Source organism: Palaemon carinicauda, chromosome 9 (assembly GCF_036898095.1).
Source record: "Palaemon carinicauda isolate YSFRI2023 chromosome 9, ASM3689809v2, whole genome shotgun sequence".
NCBI classification, from domain to species: domain Eukaryota; kingdom Metazoa; phylum Arthropoda; class Malacostraca; order Decapoda; family Palaemonidae; genus Palaemon; species Palaemon carinicauda.
The window spans coordinates 160,913,091-160,930,310 of NC_090733.1; the positions used below are offsets into that span (position 1 = coordinate 160,913,091).

The following is a 17,220-nucleotide window of genomic DNA, read 5'->3' on the forward strand; positions in this document are numbered from 1 at the left end:
AAAATTTAGTAAATCTTTATATTGTTGCAATTAGTTTACTTACACTCTACATGAAATCTGCTGAGTAATTCTTATATGAGTAAAGCCTACATGATCAGAAGAAAATGTATTTGTGGAAATGGGGATTTTTGGGTGTCTAATGGGGATATTCTGGACAAATTTCTACGAAAAAGAAACAAAAATTAGTGAATCTTTATATTATTACAATTAGTTTATTTACATTCTACATGAATTCTGGTAAGTAATTTTTATATGATTAAAGCCAACATGATCAGAAGAAAATATATATGTGGAAATGGGGATTTTTGGGTTATTTTGGGGATTTTTTATCATGAGTTTTGGGAATTTTTAGACTAACCCATCTGGCAACACTGGCACATCGTAAAACGTCCTTCAGCTACGACGAGGATGATTAGGAAGTTCGTGTTATATTTCATTAGTGAAACGGGATAGGATTTTTTTTGCTTCGCAGGGAAAGAACAGAAGAGAAGATGGAGGATTTGGAAGAAATATCGGACACAGCGACGGAAAACGGCAGAGAACAGGACAACATCATCAACGACGACGGACCCGAAGAGGGCGAGATCAGTGACGATGGTGAAAACACAAAGACCCATAATTTTCCTGCTTATCCTAATTCTTGTAATGTTGCATCAGATCCAAATTCCTCGCTTATCCATGCACTAAATTATCCTGGGTACTATCCTCCTATTAGATCTGGTGAGGGGCTTTTGCCTATGGGGTTTTTATTCGCTCTTGTATTTTCCTATAACACCTTTGGTTTTGTACAAGTCTAGAATCTGATTTTATGACTCATGTTTTCTTTTTCTAACTCTTGTATGTGTAGTTAGTTATGTAGATTACTATTATCACTGAATGAAGTGTCTAAAAGTTGAAATAACCTAAATGTGTTACGGATGGGCTACCTAGGAAACGTAATTAGGGCAGTTTATTTGATATAGGTCATGTTAACTTTAGGATTAGTCAGTCGTTAAGGTTGTACGTTACGGCTTCTTTCCTTTACCTAGTGTCCTAGTCTCTATGGATATTTACCAAAAGTGCAATGTTAGGTTATAGACCCGTTCAGGACAAAGTTTTAGAGAAAAAGAAAATAGTTTTTCATTAGGAAAACTCCCTTTTATGGAAAAATAGTTATTTTTTGTAGCTAATAAGTAATAAGATATACCCTAATATATCCACAGATAATGGGGGCCACCCTGTGGTAACCGCGGGTTTAGGAGGGGGGAAAATATACTCTAGAATTTACTATGGTAGATCACAATGTTGAGACGAGTCAAAATGAATGTTAAATACAGTATGTGAAACTAATTTTTGGTTACGTTTCACTTTCCCTTTGCCTACACATACACTGAATATTTTGGTCGGTTCTTTCTCCTCTGTCCTCATACACCCGACAACACTGAGATTGCCAAACAATTCGGAGCCTTTGTATATCAGCGGTCAGTTCCCCACGCATTGATTGAAAATGGACATCAACTAACCTAAACTTTTCCCCCTAACTTAACCTACAAGCTGTATACTTACCAAAGGGGGGGGGGGTGCTAATACAGTGTATGGGGGGTCCCTCTACACTGCCGTATTCTAAGTTAAACATGATAGTACATACAGGTGGCTGCTGCGGCCAGTTCTTCATGCATTGATTAAAAAGGGGCATCAACTAACCTAAACGGGGTGTCTGTAGTTTTTGGGGACAGGGCGATATCTTTCTTATTACTAGCCAATTCGTTTTTCATTATGGGGAAGATGTTCTTTACAATGATCCAACATACCATAATATGATGTTATTTTATCATATTTTATCATTTTGAATATCATCATAATTTACCTTTACCACGGCAATATTTTCTAAGTTCAGCACGGTCCGAACGCAAGTCACGGGTAGCTCCTGCTTAGTTTCCATCTTTCCCGATAGATAGAGCCCGTGTCTTCCCAGTCTAAGAAACGTTCGTTTTTACAATTTATTACTGTCTCGTCAATCTACATATTTATCTTCTGTTACAAGTTTGTAGTGGTTACACGTCATTTATAGTGATATTTGATGCTGCTATGATAATTATAATGAATTGTTAGGAGAGGGAAAGGTTGTTACAATGCGTCGTCCTGACTATAATAACACCCATTTGGCAGCGCTTGGTTCGCCTATCAGCTGGTGGCTCAAGCTTGAACAGTTATTGATGTTCGGACTTATGTTTTCGCTAATTTCAACAATCTTTATTTTTAACCTCTTGTTAAAATTGTTATTTCGTTGGGACACGTCCTGAAATTATGCCGAATACTAATTTGGTTTATATACAACCAAAGGTTAGGCTAGCTTCGGTAGATAAAGCCAGTGTCAAACAAAGCAACCGAACTTAACTTTTTGTTGGCCTCGTGATTTCAAATTTTTAATCCCCCCCATGACCCGAGGTTGACCTGGAGTCGACCTTTTCCAACTCTAACCGCCGTAATGGATAGAAGTGCTTCGTACAGTTACTTTTGAGCGATATTGTTGAGTTTATCATTCATATTGATCAAATTGATTCGATTAAGACTCTAAGGTATATACACCCACGTGAGTTTACTCGAGTTATCCCCGAATTCTTTCATTATTCATTTCAAGAAGGCTTTTTAGGGGATTTTAGGGGTCTATGTGAGAAGTGTACAATTGGTGATGTTGCGATATGGAATATTAAGGTAAGCCTGAGTAACTTTTTTTATTATGACAATGTGGTTAAGATATAATTTTGTTGCTGCCCATACCTTTATTTGTGTAGGAGAGAGACTTACGAAGGGGGTCCGGGGGCTTGGGAACTACTACTGTAGGTTAGGTTGGGTTTGTGGGGTTTGTATGTTAGCGATAGTGGTTGGGGGGGTCGCCGGGGCCCGTTAGCCCCCCCCCCCCCCCCTGTTAGTTCACGAGGAAGGTAAGGACACGGCTTGTAGGCCAGGTTATGTAGGGAATTTTGGGTTAGTAGTCCATTTTTCTCGCACGTTTCCGACATCCATGACCAGAGGTGTCCTAGTATGTAGATTGTTGGGACAAGCATTTACAAAACTAGTGATTGTTCCGACACAGAGACTTACCTCGAAACACTTTCTTAGGAGTTACTGGAACCTACCCTACTCCCATTTTCTATAGTGGTAGGCCTACCGGGGGAAAACATGACCCGAGGGCAATGCCCAGGGTAGGCCACATGTTAGCCAGGTTGTCTTCTTCAGTAAGTTTTCCGATCGCGTCATGTTATCACACGCCACTCCTCAGTTCTCAGTGCGACCCCTTTTGTGTTCATCACCACATGGACTTTACTTTCTTTACGAGTGATTAGTGCTATTGCTGTGTGCTTTTACTTTCGTACTTCTGTGCTTTTATTGGCGTTTTAGTGCTTTCTTTCCTTTGTGCTTGTGTCTAGCGAGCTTTGTGTTGTGCTATGACCAGAGGGGTCCTAGTATGTAGAATGTTGGGACAAGCATTTACAAAACTAGTGAATTTAATATTTCATTCCGTGATCATTCCCGCGAAAAAGAGCAGATTTCGGACTTTTTTCGCACGTTTCCGACATCCATGGCCAGAGTGGTCCTAGTATGTAGATTGTAGGGACAAGCAATTACAAAACTAGTGAAATTAATATTATTTCATTCCGCGATCATTCCCGTGAAAAAGAGCCGATTTCGGACTTTTTTTTACTTGATTATCGTCTGGTCAAAGCCCTGTCCCCATAAACTACAAAGGCTCCGGTTGCTCTTTATGGAACACGTTGAAGAAAACAGGAAATAGACTTTTATATACTGTATACTGATGGCTCAAAATCTGGTGCTGGCATTGGATGTGGAATATATAGTAGTGCTTTTAATTGTAGAGGTGCACTTCGTCTAGCATCCTCTATATTCACTGCCTAACTATTGTATATAGCAGCTATATTACAGCTATTGAGAAAATAGAGTTAAAAGACGAGGGCAATTTTACTATTTTTAGTGATGCAAGAAGTGTCCTACAAACTTTAGAAGTTTTTAATTCCAATAATCGTTTAGTTTTAAACATTTTAGAGTGGCTTGTAATGATTGGCATGAAAGTTATAACAGTTTGATTTTGCTGGGTTCCGGCACACGTAGATGTGTGTGGAAATGAGAAGCCTGATTCACTGGCAAAGAATGCTGCAGCTGAGATTTTTTTTTTACCTACAATTAAGAATTTTGTTTATAATAGACAACAGTGTTGGGTTAGTTTACTTGAAAATAAGATGAGAGAAATAAGTAATGTTATATCCCCTTGGAGGTGTAACGGGATGCCCCGAAAGTAGGAGACTACTCTTTGTCGTGTCCGCATTGGTCATACTCGAATGACGCATGAGTTTTTGCTGGCTGGCCAACATCAGCCAGAATGCGATGACTGTTTGATACCCTTGACAGTGAGGCATTTGTTGACTGAATGCCCCACTTATAGCATAGAATGAAATAGAAATCTTTTTGATGCTCAAGGTGAGGATGGTAGATTCATCCATGCCAGGATTCTTTGGCATGTGTCGTACGATTAGCTGAATTTGTAGATTTATTTCAGAAGCAGGTCTTCTGAAGGCTATTAAACATTTACAATGACATTAGTTCCGTAACCAAAATACAAACCACGCTATTTACATATTGTATTACTTTCGGCGTAGCTGAATGACGAGCCATTAGATTTTTAACGAGGGTTAACTACCCTCTCGCTAGTTAGCGAGGGGGTAGGGGAGGGGTAGCTAGCTACCCCTCCCCCCTCACACACCTGTGAACTGATTCACTTCACTTTTGGCTCGGGTGATGATCAGACGTGTCTGTCTCACCCTCGCATTTTAGACAGCCTTAATATTTTTTTGTTTTTTCTTGCAGCTTGTGTGGTTGGAAGTTGGCCTCTCTATCATGCGGAAGTGCCCTGGCATTCCCGACTGCCCTTGTGGGACGTTCATGTCGGCGGTCGAGATGGACCCTCACACCTTGTGTCCGTATTGCAGAGGTCAACGGTGTGATAGGGATAAAACTTGTAGGGAGTGGTCTACCTCCCAGTGGGAGAGGTTTTCCTGGCGATGTAATAAGAAGTCGAGGCGTGACCTTTCGCCTTCAAGGGCTTCCTTGAAGAAGGAAAGTTCCAAAGACACTTCTTCCATTGCCCGAACCTCCTCTGAAGCTCCCACTCGATCGGTCTCTCGTGAGAGGCCGTCGAGTGTTAGCGTAGGCCATTCTTTTGTTGACCAACCTCGGTGTTCGGGAGAGGGAGTTGCCTCCCATAGCGAGGCAGCTCCTCTTCCTTCTCCGGGGGAGGATATTGATAACTCTGTTGCTAATGATGATCTTTTGCAGCTTTGGGCTTCCTTGGGGCTTAAGGGCTCGCCCTCCAGGGAAGCCCTGTTTGACCTGATCCAGTTGGGTGCAGCTGTCAAACTGTCGCCGGTAATAGCAGAGGTAGATCCTCTCTATTGTCGACGTTGTTGTGGCAGAGGCTTCCGACGGGTCGGGTCAAACCCCTGCTATTGTTGCAGATGTTGCTGAAGGCTCAGTTCCCCCCTCCGAACATCCTTCGAGGGAGGAGCTGAGTCCAACGATCTCTCCTGCGGGTGATTCTCCCCCTCGGGGGAGTTCACTGACAGAGACTCCTCTGCGGAGGACCGACGATGGTGTTGCTGCCCCTCGAGGTAGTCTTTGCTGTAAGGCTCGCCCTCCTCTTCGCCGTAGAGGCCTTCCTTCTCCATGCAAGGGAGTTAGGAGGCGCCTCTTCGGTTCATCGCCTTCGACGTCCCCCGCAGAGGATCCTCCTCGACGTGAGCAGACCGTTGCAGCTGCATCTCTAGACCTCTCAGCAGAGCGTTCGCGATCTCCTACGCCTGCCAGACCTGGGAGTTTTCCTTCTCCGTTCCTGGACGCAGATGCGCAGTGGTCGCCAACGCACCCCGTTATCCAACGGGCACCGGTCCCTTCGGGGCAAAAGGGCTTATCTCACAATGTGAGTAAGTCCCTTAAGTGCCAGGTTTTATCTGCGCGCGGTAGCGCGCAAGCGCTCTCCTGCTGTAGTTGAGGACCAGCCCTCTTCGGACTCAACGCGCCAGCGATCTCCTGTAGCCGAGTCTTCTCGCCATAGATCTCCTGCTCGCAACTCAACTGCACGTCAGCGCTCTCCTGCTCGTCAGAGATCTCCTGCTCGCCAGCGCACATCTGCGCGCCCATGTTCTCATGAGCGCCCACGATCTCCTCGCCAGCGCACATCTGCGCACCCACGTTTGCCCGCGTGCCCACGATCTCCGGATCTGGGCGCAAGCAAGGAGATTCTTCCTTCGCCTCCTCGCCTACGATCACCTGCGCGCCCTTAGATCTCGCTCACGCGCCAGCCATCGCCTGCCCCCCATCACGCCCACTCACTTGTGTGCACTTTTAGATTGGAACAAGACACTGCGCGCCCACAAGACGTCTCCTGTGTGCGCCCACGAGCGTTCTCCTGTGCGTGCTACTACTACTCCTGGTCCTGCGCCCCAGCTGTTTTCTCTTGACCGCGCACTTGGGCGCCAGTGATCTCCTGCGCCCCAGCTGTTTTCTCCTGACCGCGCACCTGCACGCCCGCGCGATCCTTCGCCTGCGTGCAAGCGCTCTCCAGCGCGCCCACACTTCTGATCGCCGAAGGTCTCCTACGCGCCCACGCGCTATCTCTCCTGTGCGCAGTCGGTCACCTCGCCCTATGCGCCATTGCTCGCCTGCGCGCCTTAAAACCACGCGCACCCTCACCTTGGCGCCTACGCGCACCCGCACTTTCATCTCCGCGCGCATGTGCGCCAACGGTCGCCCGCGCGAACCTGTGATTTTACCATTGCGCAAGCGCCAGCGCAATCTCGACCGCAATTACCGCCGGGTTTCGCAGCACGGGCAACCTTGCGAGTCTTCAGGAGCGCGTACTTCCAGATCATCGTCTTCACGATCTCCCCCCCCCGTAAGCGCAGTACAGCGCACTTGCAGGAGGAAGAAAAATCTTCAGAGAGGTCTAGGCAACACTCTTCTTCTTTTCAGGTAGGCCCTGTGGTGTCTACTGTAAAGGATCGCCCGATCCCCTTCCCTCCAACGGGAGTCGCTGACACTGCATCTGTCGGCCGTCAGCCTTGGTTTGGGTCCCTGATCAGAGCGGTCGTCCAGGCTGTTAAGCCGGCCCTCACTGATCTGGGCCTCAAACCAACGGCAGCCTTGTCTCCGCTGAAGAGGAAGAGAGGAGTAGACTTCGTGGTGACTTCTCCTAGGGTTAAACTGGCTCCTAAGAAGTCCGTCAGGAAGGCCCCTCCCCCCTCTCAGACGTTTTCTCCTTCTCCTGTGGACGAAGCCTTTCCGTCTTCAGGAGAATCCAGCGAGGTGAGACATTCTCCCACGGCACCAATGGGAGGAACCCCACCTCGAGTAGGAGAATCGTCCCGTGGGGGGGGCAGAGAGGAGCCCTCAGAATTCTTTACTGGAGTCCTGTATGTCTCCTAGGAGGGACCCCAAGGATTCGAAGACCGTCCCAAAGTCTCCTTCCCGGATTCGACCAGAGCCAGCAAGACCCTATGAGAACGTCCACGTGTCCCCCCAAGTAGAGCAGTTGGGGACAGGAGACTTTGCTGCCAGTCCACAAGGAGGAGAGCAGCATGAGTCGGAGCATGCCTTCTGGCAGGTCCTGAATCTGATGAGGCAACTCAACAGGTTCAAGGACCCGGAGACCGCCCCTCGCGAAGGCAAGAATACGGTCCTGGAACAAGTCTATGACACTCAAAAACCCTCGAAGGCCAGCGCGGCTCTGCCCTGGTCCCAGGGGGTAAAGAGCGCCAGAGACAAGGTTGAGGGCCAGCTCTCCGAATTCGCCTCCTCCAGCCGTTCCTCTGCCGGTGACAAACTCCTCCCACCTCCTCGTGTACAACAGAGGAGGTACTTCGAGATCATGGAGGAGCCTTATTTAGCTCTTCCTCTCCATAATTCTGTGGAAGAGCTTACCAGGGGGAATTTCTCTTGAGAAACTCTCCGCCCAGCAAGTGACATTCTCAACTACAGAGATCCTGAGCCAGGAGAAAGTCGCAAAGTGTGCCATGCAGGCCACTTTGTGGCTGGATGTCTGACTGGGGTCTCTGGGCATCCTGTTGCGATCCAAGGACTTGTCCAAGGAGAGCACCAGGAAGGCCATGGAGACTTTCCTCCTCTCGGGCACACGCACCATCGAGTTTCTGGCTCACCAAGTTTCGAACTTGTGGGCAAACTCAATCCTGAAGCGTCGTGATGCAGTGACCGAGAGGTTCCACTCGAAGGTCCCAGCTGTGGATGTCTTCAAGCTCAGACACTCTTCCATCCTTGGAAAGAGCCTGTTTGAGCCCAAGGATGTGGAACGGACAGCTGAGAGGTGGAGGAAATCGAATCACGATTCTCTCCTCCAAAGGGCTCTTACATCCAGACCCTACAAGCCTCCAGCACCTCAACAACAAAACCTCGTCAGTCTAGGACATCGAAACCGGCTCCGGCAGCAAAGGCAAAGGTGTCCAAACAGCAGCCCTTTCCTGTCAAAGACAAGAAGGGCGGAAAGTCCTCCAGGGGAGGCAGGAATCCTAGAGGGAGCGGCCGAGGCCGCAAACGCTAGGATTGGCAATTCCCTCTGCATGTTCACCAGTGGGGGGATGCCTGCAAAGTTGCGCGTTCAGGTGGCAGCAACTCGGGGCCGATTCCTGGACGATCTCCGTGATCAGCCAAGGATATCGCGTCCCGTTCATAACATCTCTCCCTCCCCTGACAGGGAATCCAGTGTCATTGAGCTCTTATGCCATGGGATCGACAAAGGGCCTAGCCCTTCGGGCAGAAGTCGAGACCATGCTCGAGAAGGATGCTCTCCAAGAGGTCGTCGACGGCTCCCCAGGCTTCTTCAGTCGACTCTTTCTTGTAAAGAAGGCGTCTGGAGGCTGGAGACCCGTCATTGACCTCTCAGCCCTGAACAAGTTTGTCAGACAAACTTCGTTCAGCATGGAGACAGCAGACACGGTCAGACTTGCAGTGAGACCGCAAGACTTCATGTGCACACTGGATCTGAAGGACGCTTACTTCCAGATCCCAATCCATCCGTCTTCCAGGAAGTACTTGAGATTCAGTCTAGACAACATGATCTACCAGTTCAAGGTGCTGTTTCGGTCTCTCCACAGCACCACAGGTGTTCACCCTGATATCTTCGTGGGCACACAGGATCGGCATCCGTCTCCTTCACTATCTGGATGACTGGCTGATCCAAGCAGACTTGGAGTCGACCCTTCTTCGACACCAAGACAAGCTTCTGGGACTTTGCCAAGATCTAGGGATTATGGTAAATCTCGAGAAGTCTTCTCTGCTTCCATCTCAACGACTGGTATATCTAGGCATGATATTGGACACCAATCTCCACAAAGCCTTTCCATCAGACGACAGGATAGCAAGGCTGAGGAGGGTAGCAGAACCTTTCCTCAGACGAGAAGAGCTTCCAGCCCAATCTTGGTTACGTCTCCTAGGTCACCTGTCTTCCTTGGCCCGTCTAGTTCCAAACGGCCGCCTCAGGATGAGATCCCTGCAATGACGGCTCAAGTCTCGGTGGAATCAAGGCAACGATTCCCCGGACGTTCTGGTCCCTACGGGGCCTGCGGAACGGACAGACCTGCAGTGGTGGTTGACCGACGAAAACCTTCGAAAGGGAGTGGATCTTCTCGTCCTCCCCCCGGATTTGATGCTGTTCTCGGACGCGTCAAAAGAAGGGTGGTTGGCCCACGTTCTGAACTAGAGGATCTCAGGCCTATGGTCAGAATCATAAAAGTACCTCCACATCAATCTGCTAGAAATGAAGGCCGTATATCTGGCTCTTCAACAGTTCCAACAGATCCTGGTGGGTCACTCCGTGGTGGTGATGAGCGACAACACCACAGTAGTGGCTTATATCAACAAGCAGGGAGGAACTTTTCACAACAGCTATCCCATCTTGCAGTAGAGATATTGAGATGGACCGAAGTCCACTCGATTCCTCTATCAGCTCGCTTCATTCCGGGCAAAAGGAATGTGCTCGCCGACGGGTTGAGCAGAGCATCGCAGATAGTGAGTACTAAGTGGTCTTTTGATCCTCTAGTAGCCAACAAAGTCCTGACTTTGTGGGGTTCCCCGACAGTGGACCTGTTCGCGATAGCCTTGAACTTCAAGCTGCCGCTGTGCTGCTCCCCAGTCCCGGACCCCAAGGCACTCTGGCAAGATGCCTTCCAACAACGGTGGGACAACATCGACGTCTACGCCTTCCCACCGTTCTGTCTGATGAGAAGGGTGCTCAACAAGACCTGACTAGCGGTCAACCTGTCAATGACCTTGATAGCTCCGCTATGGCATCATGGAGAGTGGTTCCCGGACCTTCTGCAGCTCCTGACGGAACTCCCGAGAGAACTTCCCCCACGACACTAGCTACTCTAGCAACCACACTGCAACATCTTCCACAAAGCCGTAGCATCGCTTTGACTTCATGCCTGGAGACTATCCTGCATCTCTTCACAGAGAGAGGCTTTTCGCAACAAGGTGCGGAGAGGATGTCTCGACACCTGCGAAAGTCATCTGCAGGGGTCTACCAGGTGAAGTGGAGAGTCTTCTGTGGTTGGTGTCGTGGGAGGGGTATCTCTCCCCTTGATGCCACTATTCCAGCAATCGCGGAGGTTCTTGTATATTTGCGGGAGGAAATGCGCCTTTTGGTCTCGGTGGTGAAAGGCAATCGCTCAGCCTTAAGTCTGGCCTTCAGGCTGAAAGGAGTGGACATTTCTTCCTCGCTGGAACTTTCTGTGCTCATACGAAGCTACGAACTTACCTGCCCTCAGTCGGAAGTGAGACCTCCTCCATGGAACGTGGTTCGGGTTCTCATTACGCCAGGCTTCTGATCGTCACCTGACTTGGAAGACGGTGTTCCTGCTCGCCCTGGCTTCAGCCAAGCGTGTCAGTGAACTTCATGGTCTCTCGTATGATGTCGCCCATTCAAGGGGATGGGGGAAGGTAATGTTCAGGTTCGTCCCTGAGTTTGTAGCTAAGACTCAAAATCCTGGAGTTCCGGACCCACGGTTCGACTCCTTCAGGATTTCGAGTCTTCGTTCTGTAACAAATGACCCAGACCATCTCCTACTATGCCCAGTAAGGAGTCTGAGGCGTTATCTTGAAAGAATAGCTGCAGTTCGTCCTCGCGTGCAAGCCCTGTTTGTGAGCACAGGAAAGACGAAGAGGAGGGTCACCAAGAATACCATCTCAGCTTGGATTCTTAGGGTTATGCATCAAGCCCTGAATCCAGACCCTCCGTCACGTCGCCCAAGAGCACACGATGTCAGAGGCATCGCAACGTCCCTGGCATTCAAGAGAAACTTCTCTGTGAAGCAGGTTCTACAAGCTGGGGTCTGGAAGCGTCAAACGCCCTTCACAACCCACTACCTGCAGGACGTGACCCACAGGAGTCTCGATACTTTCTCTATCGGCCCTGTGGTGGCTGCACAACAGCTGGTCTAACCTCAGGCTCCTTAATGGACAGGTAGCAGAAGGTTGAGGGCATTGTTACCCAGTTTTAGACTGCATGAATGAAAAAGTATGTCTGGCCCTTACTCTTTTCTTCATCCTCCCCTCTCTTGGGGAAAGCAGCATCCTGGGTTCTCTGCATAGCTGACCTCAAACCACTGCAGGTAAACCATGCTTCCTTGTGTTCCTAGTATTAATATAATACTGTCGCGTCCCCCATACCCTGAAGAGGTGGTATTGGGAAAATCCTATCCTGGATTCCTATCTAAAGGTCTCAAGGTCAACTTCATAGGACGAGTCACGCTCTTTCCTTCACACACAACTTATGTAGGCCACTCGTTCCTAGCGAAGCAAGGAACTTGTGAGGTGCAGGAGCTCCTTTTCTCAAGTGCTACTCACTGGGAGGCGGAGCCCCCGGGCAAAGCCAAAGTCAGTAAGGCTGGGGACGTTCCACCCTTCCTAAGGGGTAAGTCACCCAATGTAAATAGCGTGGTTTGTGTTCCGGTGAACAAATGACAAATTCGGAGATAATTTGTATTTTTCCTAACCATACAAACCTTAGCTATTTACACATATTTGCCCGCCATCCCTGACCCCTAAGTCGAGTCCTACCTCTAAGTGAAGTGAAGCAAATCACCGGTGTGTGGGGGGGAGGGGTAGCAAGCTACCCCTTCCCCTACCCCCGCTAACTAGCGCGGGGGGGTAGTTAACCCTCATTAAAAACTATTGGCTCGTCATTTCAGCTACGCCGAAAAGTAAACCCAATGTAAATAGCTAAGGTTTGTATGGTTAGGAAAAATACAAATTATCTCCGAATTTGTCATGTTAGATATTGAAAACCTTGTCTTTCATGGTTTGCTATATATATTGTGGAGTGTCCAATTTATTAACTTGGACACTAGTTCTATAAATTAAGTGTTAATCTAGTCTAATAGTAAATACAGTAATACAGTACAATAATTAGGGGAGAATTGATGAATATTAGTTTATTCTGGTCACAGAAAATACAGTACAGTATTACAGTTAATATAGGGATAATCTGAATGAAAACTTAGAAATTGCTTGGTGCTTATTCCTCTACTGTGTGTCTCTTTTGAAAATAATTTTTAAGTTTAAACAAGTACCCTATATTCTCGCATAACATGCAAGTTTTGAAGACTTATTTTGAAGCTAAATTCAAGGGGGTCGCATCATACACAAGATATAAAATTAGCATGTGCACTCTTGGACTAGGCTATGTCGTCGTTTAAATTGTATATCCATTTACTGGGGTAAAAAACGAGCTATATATTTTAAATAAACTGAATTCTTATCAAACAGATGTTGTACTTAACATTATCCAATAATAATACATGTAATATTTATATTTTTGTAACGTATTCATAAATAAAACCATGCAAATTATAATTTTTCTATTGTTTACGTTTGAAAGTCAATCGACACTCCTGTACGCTTTCCAGATCAGCTGATTAAGACAGACTACTAAAGGATATTTCATATTTTTTAAAAGAAACTTATCATTACCTGATCTATCATTTTCCAAATAGCATACTAATTTCACTAGTTTCATTTGAAATATTTGTCTCATATTTTATTTACTGTTTAGTCAAATTGCATATAGAAGTTAACCAGTGTTTCATTCATGTTGCCGATGTACAATAGTTTAGTGTTTGTCTTTTTTTTTTATTATTGTTATTATTAGCGCTGAGGTGCTTGGTTATGAAGCTCAACAAATCATTTGTATCGTTTTATAACAAAACTATTCTCTTTTGTCAGGCACTAAAACTTTATGTTCAAAATTCGGCATTTACATTTGATTACGCCATATGTAAATTCATAGTTTGCCAATAAATTTCCCTTTTGTTTCCTCAAGTTTCGGACACAGCTTTCCCCGATTCCATACAGAGAAGCGGCTATGAATGCCGTTTGTTTTCTTGCCTTCATTTACAGCTTGTTAGTTTATTTTGGCAATACATTTTCTTAATCTTTTCTCCATAGTGAATGAGGGTATTATGTAAAAATGTCAATCTTATCTACTTTTACTATCATACAATATCAATATGCAAACAAAACAGCTGCTATCTGATTCTAGTGTTCATAACAAAACAGGTGTTTTTTTTTCGTTTGGTTGTTATTGTGGCTGTATGAGTTTGCGCAATGATTATAACATTACTAACGACACTTTTAACCTTGTCTTTTAATTTTCTAATCCATTGAAATTGAAGATGGAATAAATAAATGGAGTAAAAATTTTTGTCTGTTGTAATTTAGTTTCTCAAAAAGTAACTCGCGTGATACACGAGATATATGATAAAATCATATTTTATGAAAAAAAAATTTGGTGGTCTCACAAAACATGAGATCGGCTGTTACACGAGTATATATGGTACTAGTGTGACAATGATTACTGTATAAAGTTTATCACATTTGTTTGTTTCTGTCATATTCCTCTCTCTCCCTGTAGTAACACTTATATTTTAGTAGGTAGAGTCTGTTATGAATTTTCAAGTTAAATATGTTTATGATAGACTGGAATTTTATTTGTTTCTTTATTGGTACAAAACTTCGTCCTTTAATAGGAGTATGATTTCAACGCTGCTGAAAACTAGGGTGTTAAAATTTATAACATGGTGTCGATAGTTAATGGTGGGCAGCAGTGAAACCCCGCCTCCCTCTACCTGCTCACTGAGAAGCCCCTTTGCCTCTAGCTGCCGAGTACAGTATTACAGACGTACTCTCGGTCACCAGACTGTGCTTATTATCAATTGTTTTTTCTTTATCATTTTAGACTGATTTGCATGTGCCTGGTTATGTAGGCATGAGGTTTTGTTCTAAAATTCATGGACGACATTGTTAGATTTTCATGAGCAAGCCTAATGTGTATCCCCTATCTTATGTCATGCTTGCGTGGGTTGTGACTTTTTGAGGGGTATAGGGAGTTATTAGTCCCCAGTGGCAAGAGTTAGAATAGAAGATGAAGAAGGAATTCAAGATTCTTTGCCTTTTGGTTCTTCCAAATAAGACGAAAAAAATCCTCTGTTGGAACTCGGGCTTCTGATCCTTATCCATCTCCCTTCTCTGGAGGAATACAAAGAAGGGAGACGATAGTCTAATCTGGGGGACAAGCCTGGAATTAGAGCGATATCAGTTTTCCCTGGAGAGACTGATACAGTATGGCTTCTACTTTCGGCAAACACAAGGAAAATTTTTCAGATTATATTGCGAGTGATATTGTCCAAAAGACATTATGGCCACCTTTAGGACGAAGTTATTCCATATTGAGATATACTTCTTCAGGCCCTAGTGGTATCCGAGGTAAATTGTCCGTCGCTGGAACGTGCTTCTTCAGCTGCACTTGTTGAAGCAGCCTCTGACCCCCCATATCTTAATACAGTACTGTATTGACATCTCTGATAGGCTAGTTAATCAGCTATCTTCACCTACAGAGGCGCCTTTAGCTTCAAGGAAGTGCTTAAGCTGCCTAGCCCTTTACCAGTTACAGCATCGAGGAAACTTTCTCCTAACCTATATCACCGTTACAAGACGAAGAGGACTTCCTCCAGCAAGATGTCGACAGTCTCTACAAAGAATATCCATCACCCCTCTTTAGGAGATGCATACTGTAATTATGTTTTCAGAGGAAGAATACCCCCTTAAAAGAATTACGTGCTCCTACAGAAAGCAAAGAACCCATCAAGCGTGTGCTCGCCTGGATCTTTCACCTATGCGTGGTTGTGCACACCAAATACAGTAGTGCAAATACTTTGCAAGAGCTTACTCTTCATCTCATCCATTTAATTTGAGCAAGGCTCGCCAAGAGCTTATTCTACTCGTAATGCACACAACCCCCTCTACATGTGAGCTACCCTGGTTAAGAGAATGCTCTCTTATTCATGCGTAAGTATACTTTTCTGAACGTGCTGCATCAGGAAGAATACTATTCCTGTTTGCCAGTGACAGTTGCAGAATGCCAACTAATGAGTGCAATCCTGTAAACACTAGATCCCGTATTTTAGAATTTCCAGATCTCCCCTTAGCATGCAATTAGTGGATTAGGAACGCACATACTCTTTTCCATTCTCAAGGAGGATCATCTTTGCCTGTGCAAAGGTTGACACTCCTAGAATAGAAGGTTCCTGGCAGGAATGTGATGTCTGGCATTCCTCAAGTTAGTGTTCTTGGCCCATTACTTTTCTTACTACAGTATGTGCAGTACACGTACTATATATGGTTTGGGCTAAAAAACAAGCTCATTGGATATGCAGGTGATGCTACTCTTTACTGTACTTCAATTCCATCTCCTGATTATAAATCTGGCATTGCTGAATCCCTTAGTAGAGATCTAGCTAAAATTGGTGCATGGTACAAATCATGGGGTTTGAAGTTTAATCCCAACAAAACTCAAAAGTATTATTGTAAGCAGTTCGAGGACAGTGGCTCCTCAACATCCAGATCTCAGCATTGATGATGTTTCTTTTAACCCTATGCGAGTTAAAATTTTAGGTGTGATTCTTGATAAAAAGTTTACTTTTAAGAGACATGCAGTCTGTTTCTTCTTCAATTGCACATAAGTCTTATTGAGAGTCTCTTAAAATTTTTTTTGATCAATCTATTTTGGCAGGATGGTCAGGTACAGTGGCTTTCTTAGCCTCCTCTCAGAATTTGTCAAATCCTGAGAAAAAGAAAGTTTACAGACTTGGTTCTTTCAGGGGCAAAGGTAGTTACCTTCCTGGCTCACCAAGCCACTAACCAATGGACCACCTGGGTCTTGAGGTGAAGAGACACCATAGATGTGATGTTCGTGAGGCAGATAGGACAGAGGGAGACTAGCTTTAAAGAATGCCCTAATTAAAAACAAACCTGTTCTGTTCCCTCCAGAGGAATTAGAACAAAAGAAAAGTGAGAAAATGAAACCAAAATTACTTTTTCAGCGAGCAGTCCCCTTCTGAAAAGCTGCAACGACTTTCGGAATGAAACAGAGCTACTACACCTCAATATCGGCTTTCATGAAAGCAATGACTGAGGTCGACGACACCATTAACTTCACTAATTTATGCTGCCCAATCATTTCACAACCAGTTCGTGCAACTAAGAAGAGGCAGATGCAGATGAGAGGCTAGGTCCCAAGAGAAGGCAATCCCTGATGCAGCAGCCACGATATGGGGTGATCCGCTTGAAGCCGGTGGCGGAGGTGGCAATGCCGCTGGTTGGAAGATTGGACGGTGGAAGTTCTGTAACATGGATACCTAAGCCTGTTCACTGGTTGACATCCTCTTCACTCGCTCCGATGTAATCATTGTATGGTCTAGGATCACAGAAACACTGCATCCTACAAGCATGAAGTACAGATGATGCTAGACAAGAACGCTTATCAAGAATACCTGGACGGTTTTCGAGGCTATTACTGTCCTTTTTCTGTTATGAAAGTAACCTGGAGACCAGTAGTTAATCTCTCTGCTCTAAACTAGTTTGTTATCCAAACACCATTCCAAATGGAGACAGCAAACACTGTCGGGAATGTCATCAGGAAGGATGATCATATGCTCTCTTTAGATCTGAGAGATGGATATTTCCAAATAATGGTACATCGGTCATCTAGGAAGTTTCTCCAGCTCTCTATGGTAGGGCAGGGTCTTCCAGTTCAAAGTCCTCTGGTATGGGCTGGCGACTGCTCTCCTGGTCATCACTAGAGTGTTGACTCGTCCTTGGCAT

At 45.7% G+C, this 17,220-nt stretch overlaps 1 protein-coding gene across 3 annotated transcripts in view; it reads left to right on the forward strand.

Moving 5' to 3' along the window:
• The first annotated feature begins 377 nt into the window (after window positions 1-377).
• The window catches only part of LOC137647318 (uncharacterized), a 54,574-nt gene continuing 37,731 nt past the window's right edge, over window positions 378-17,220 (forward strand). For 2 of the 3 annotated variants that reach the window (XM_068380715.1, XM_068380716.1), the window contains exon 1: window positions 378-720. In XM_068380715.1, coding sequence (XP_068236816.1) covers window positions 492-720 — 229 coding nt within the window. In that variant the 5' untranslated portion in view covers window positions 378-491. The remainder of the gene's footprint in view (window positions 721-17,220) is intronic. The other variant, XM_068380717.1, reaches the window with a different exon arrangement.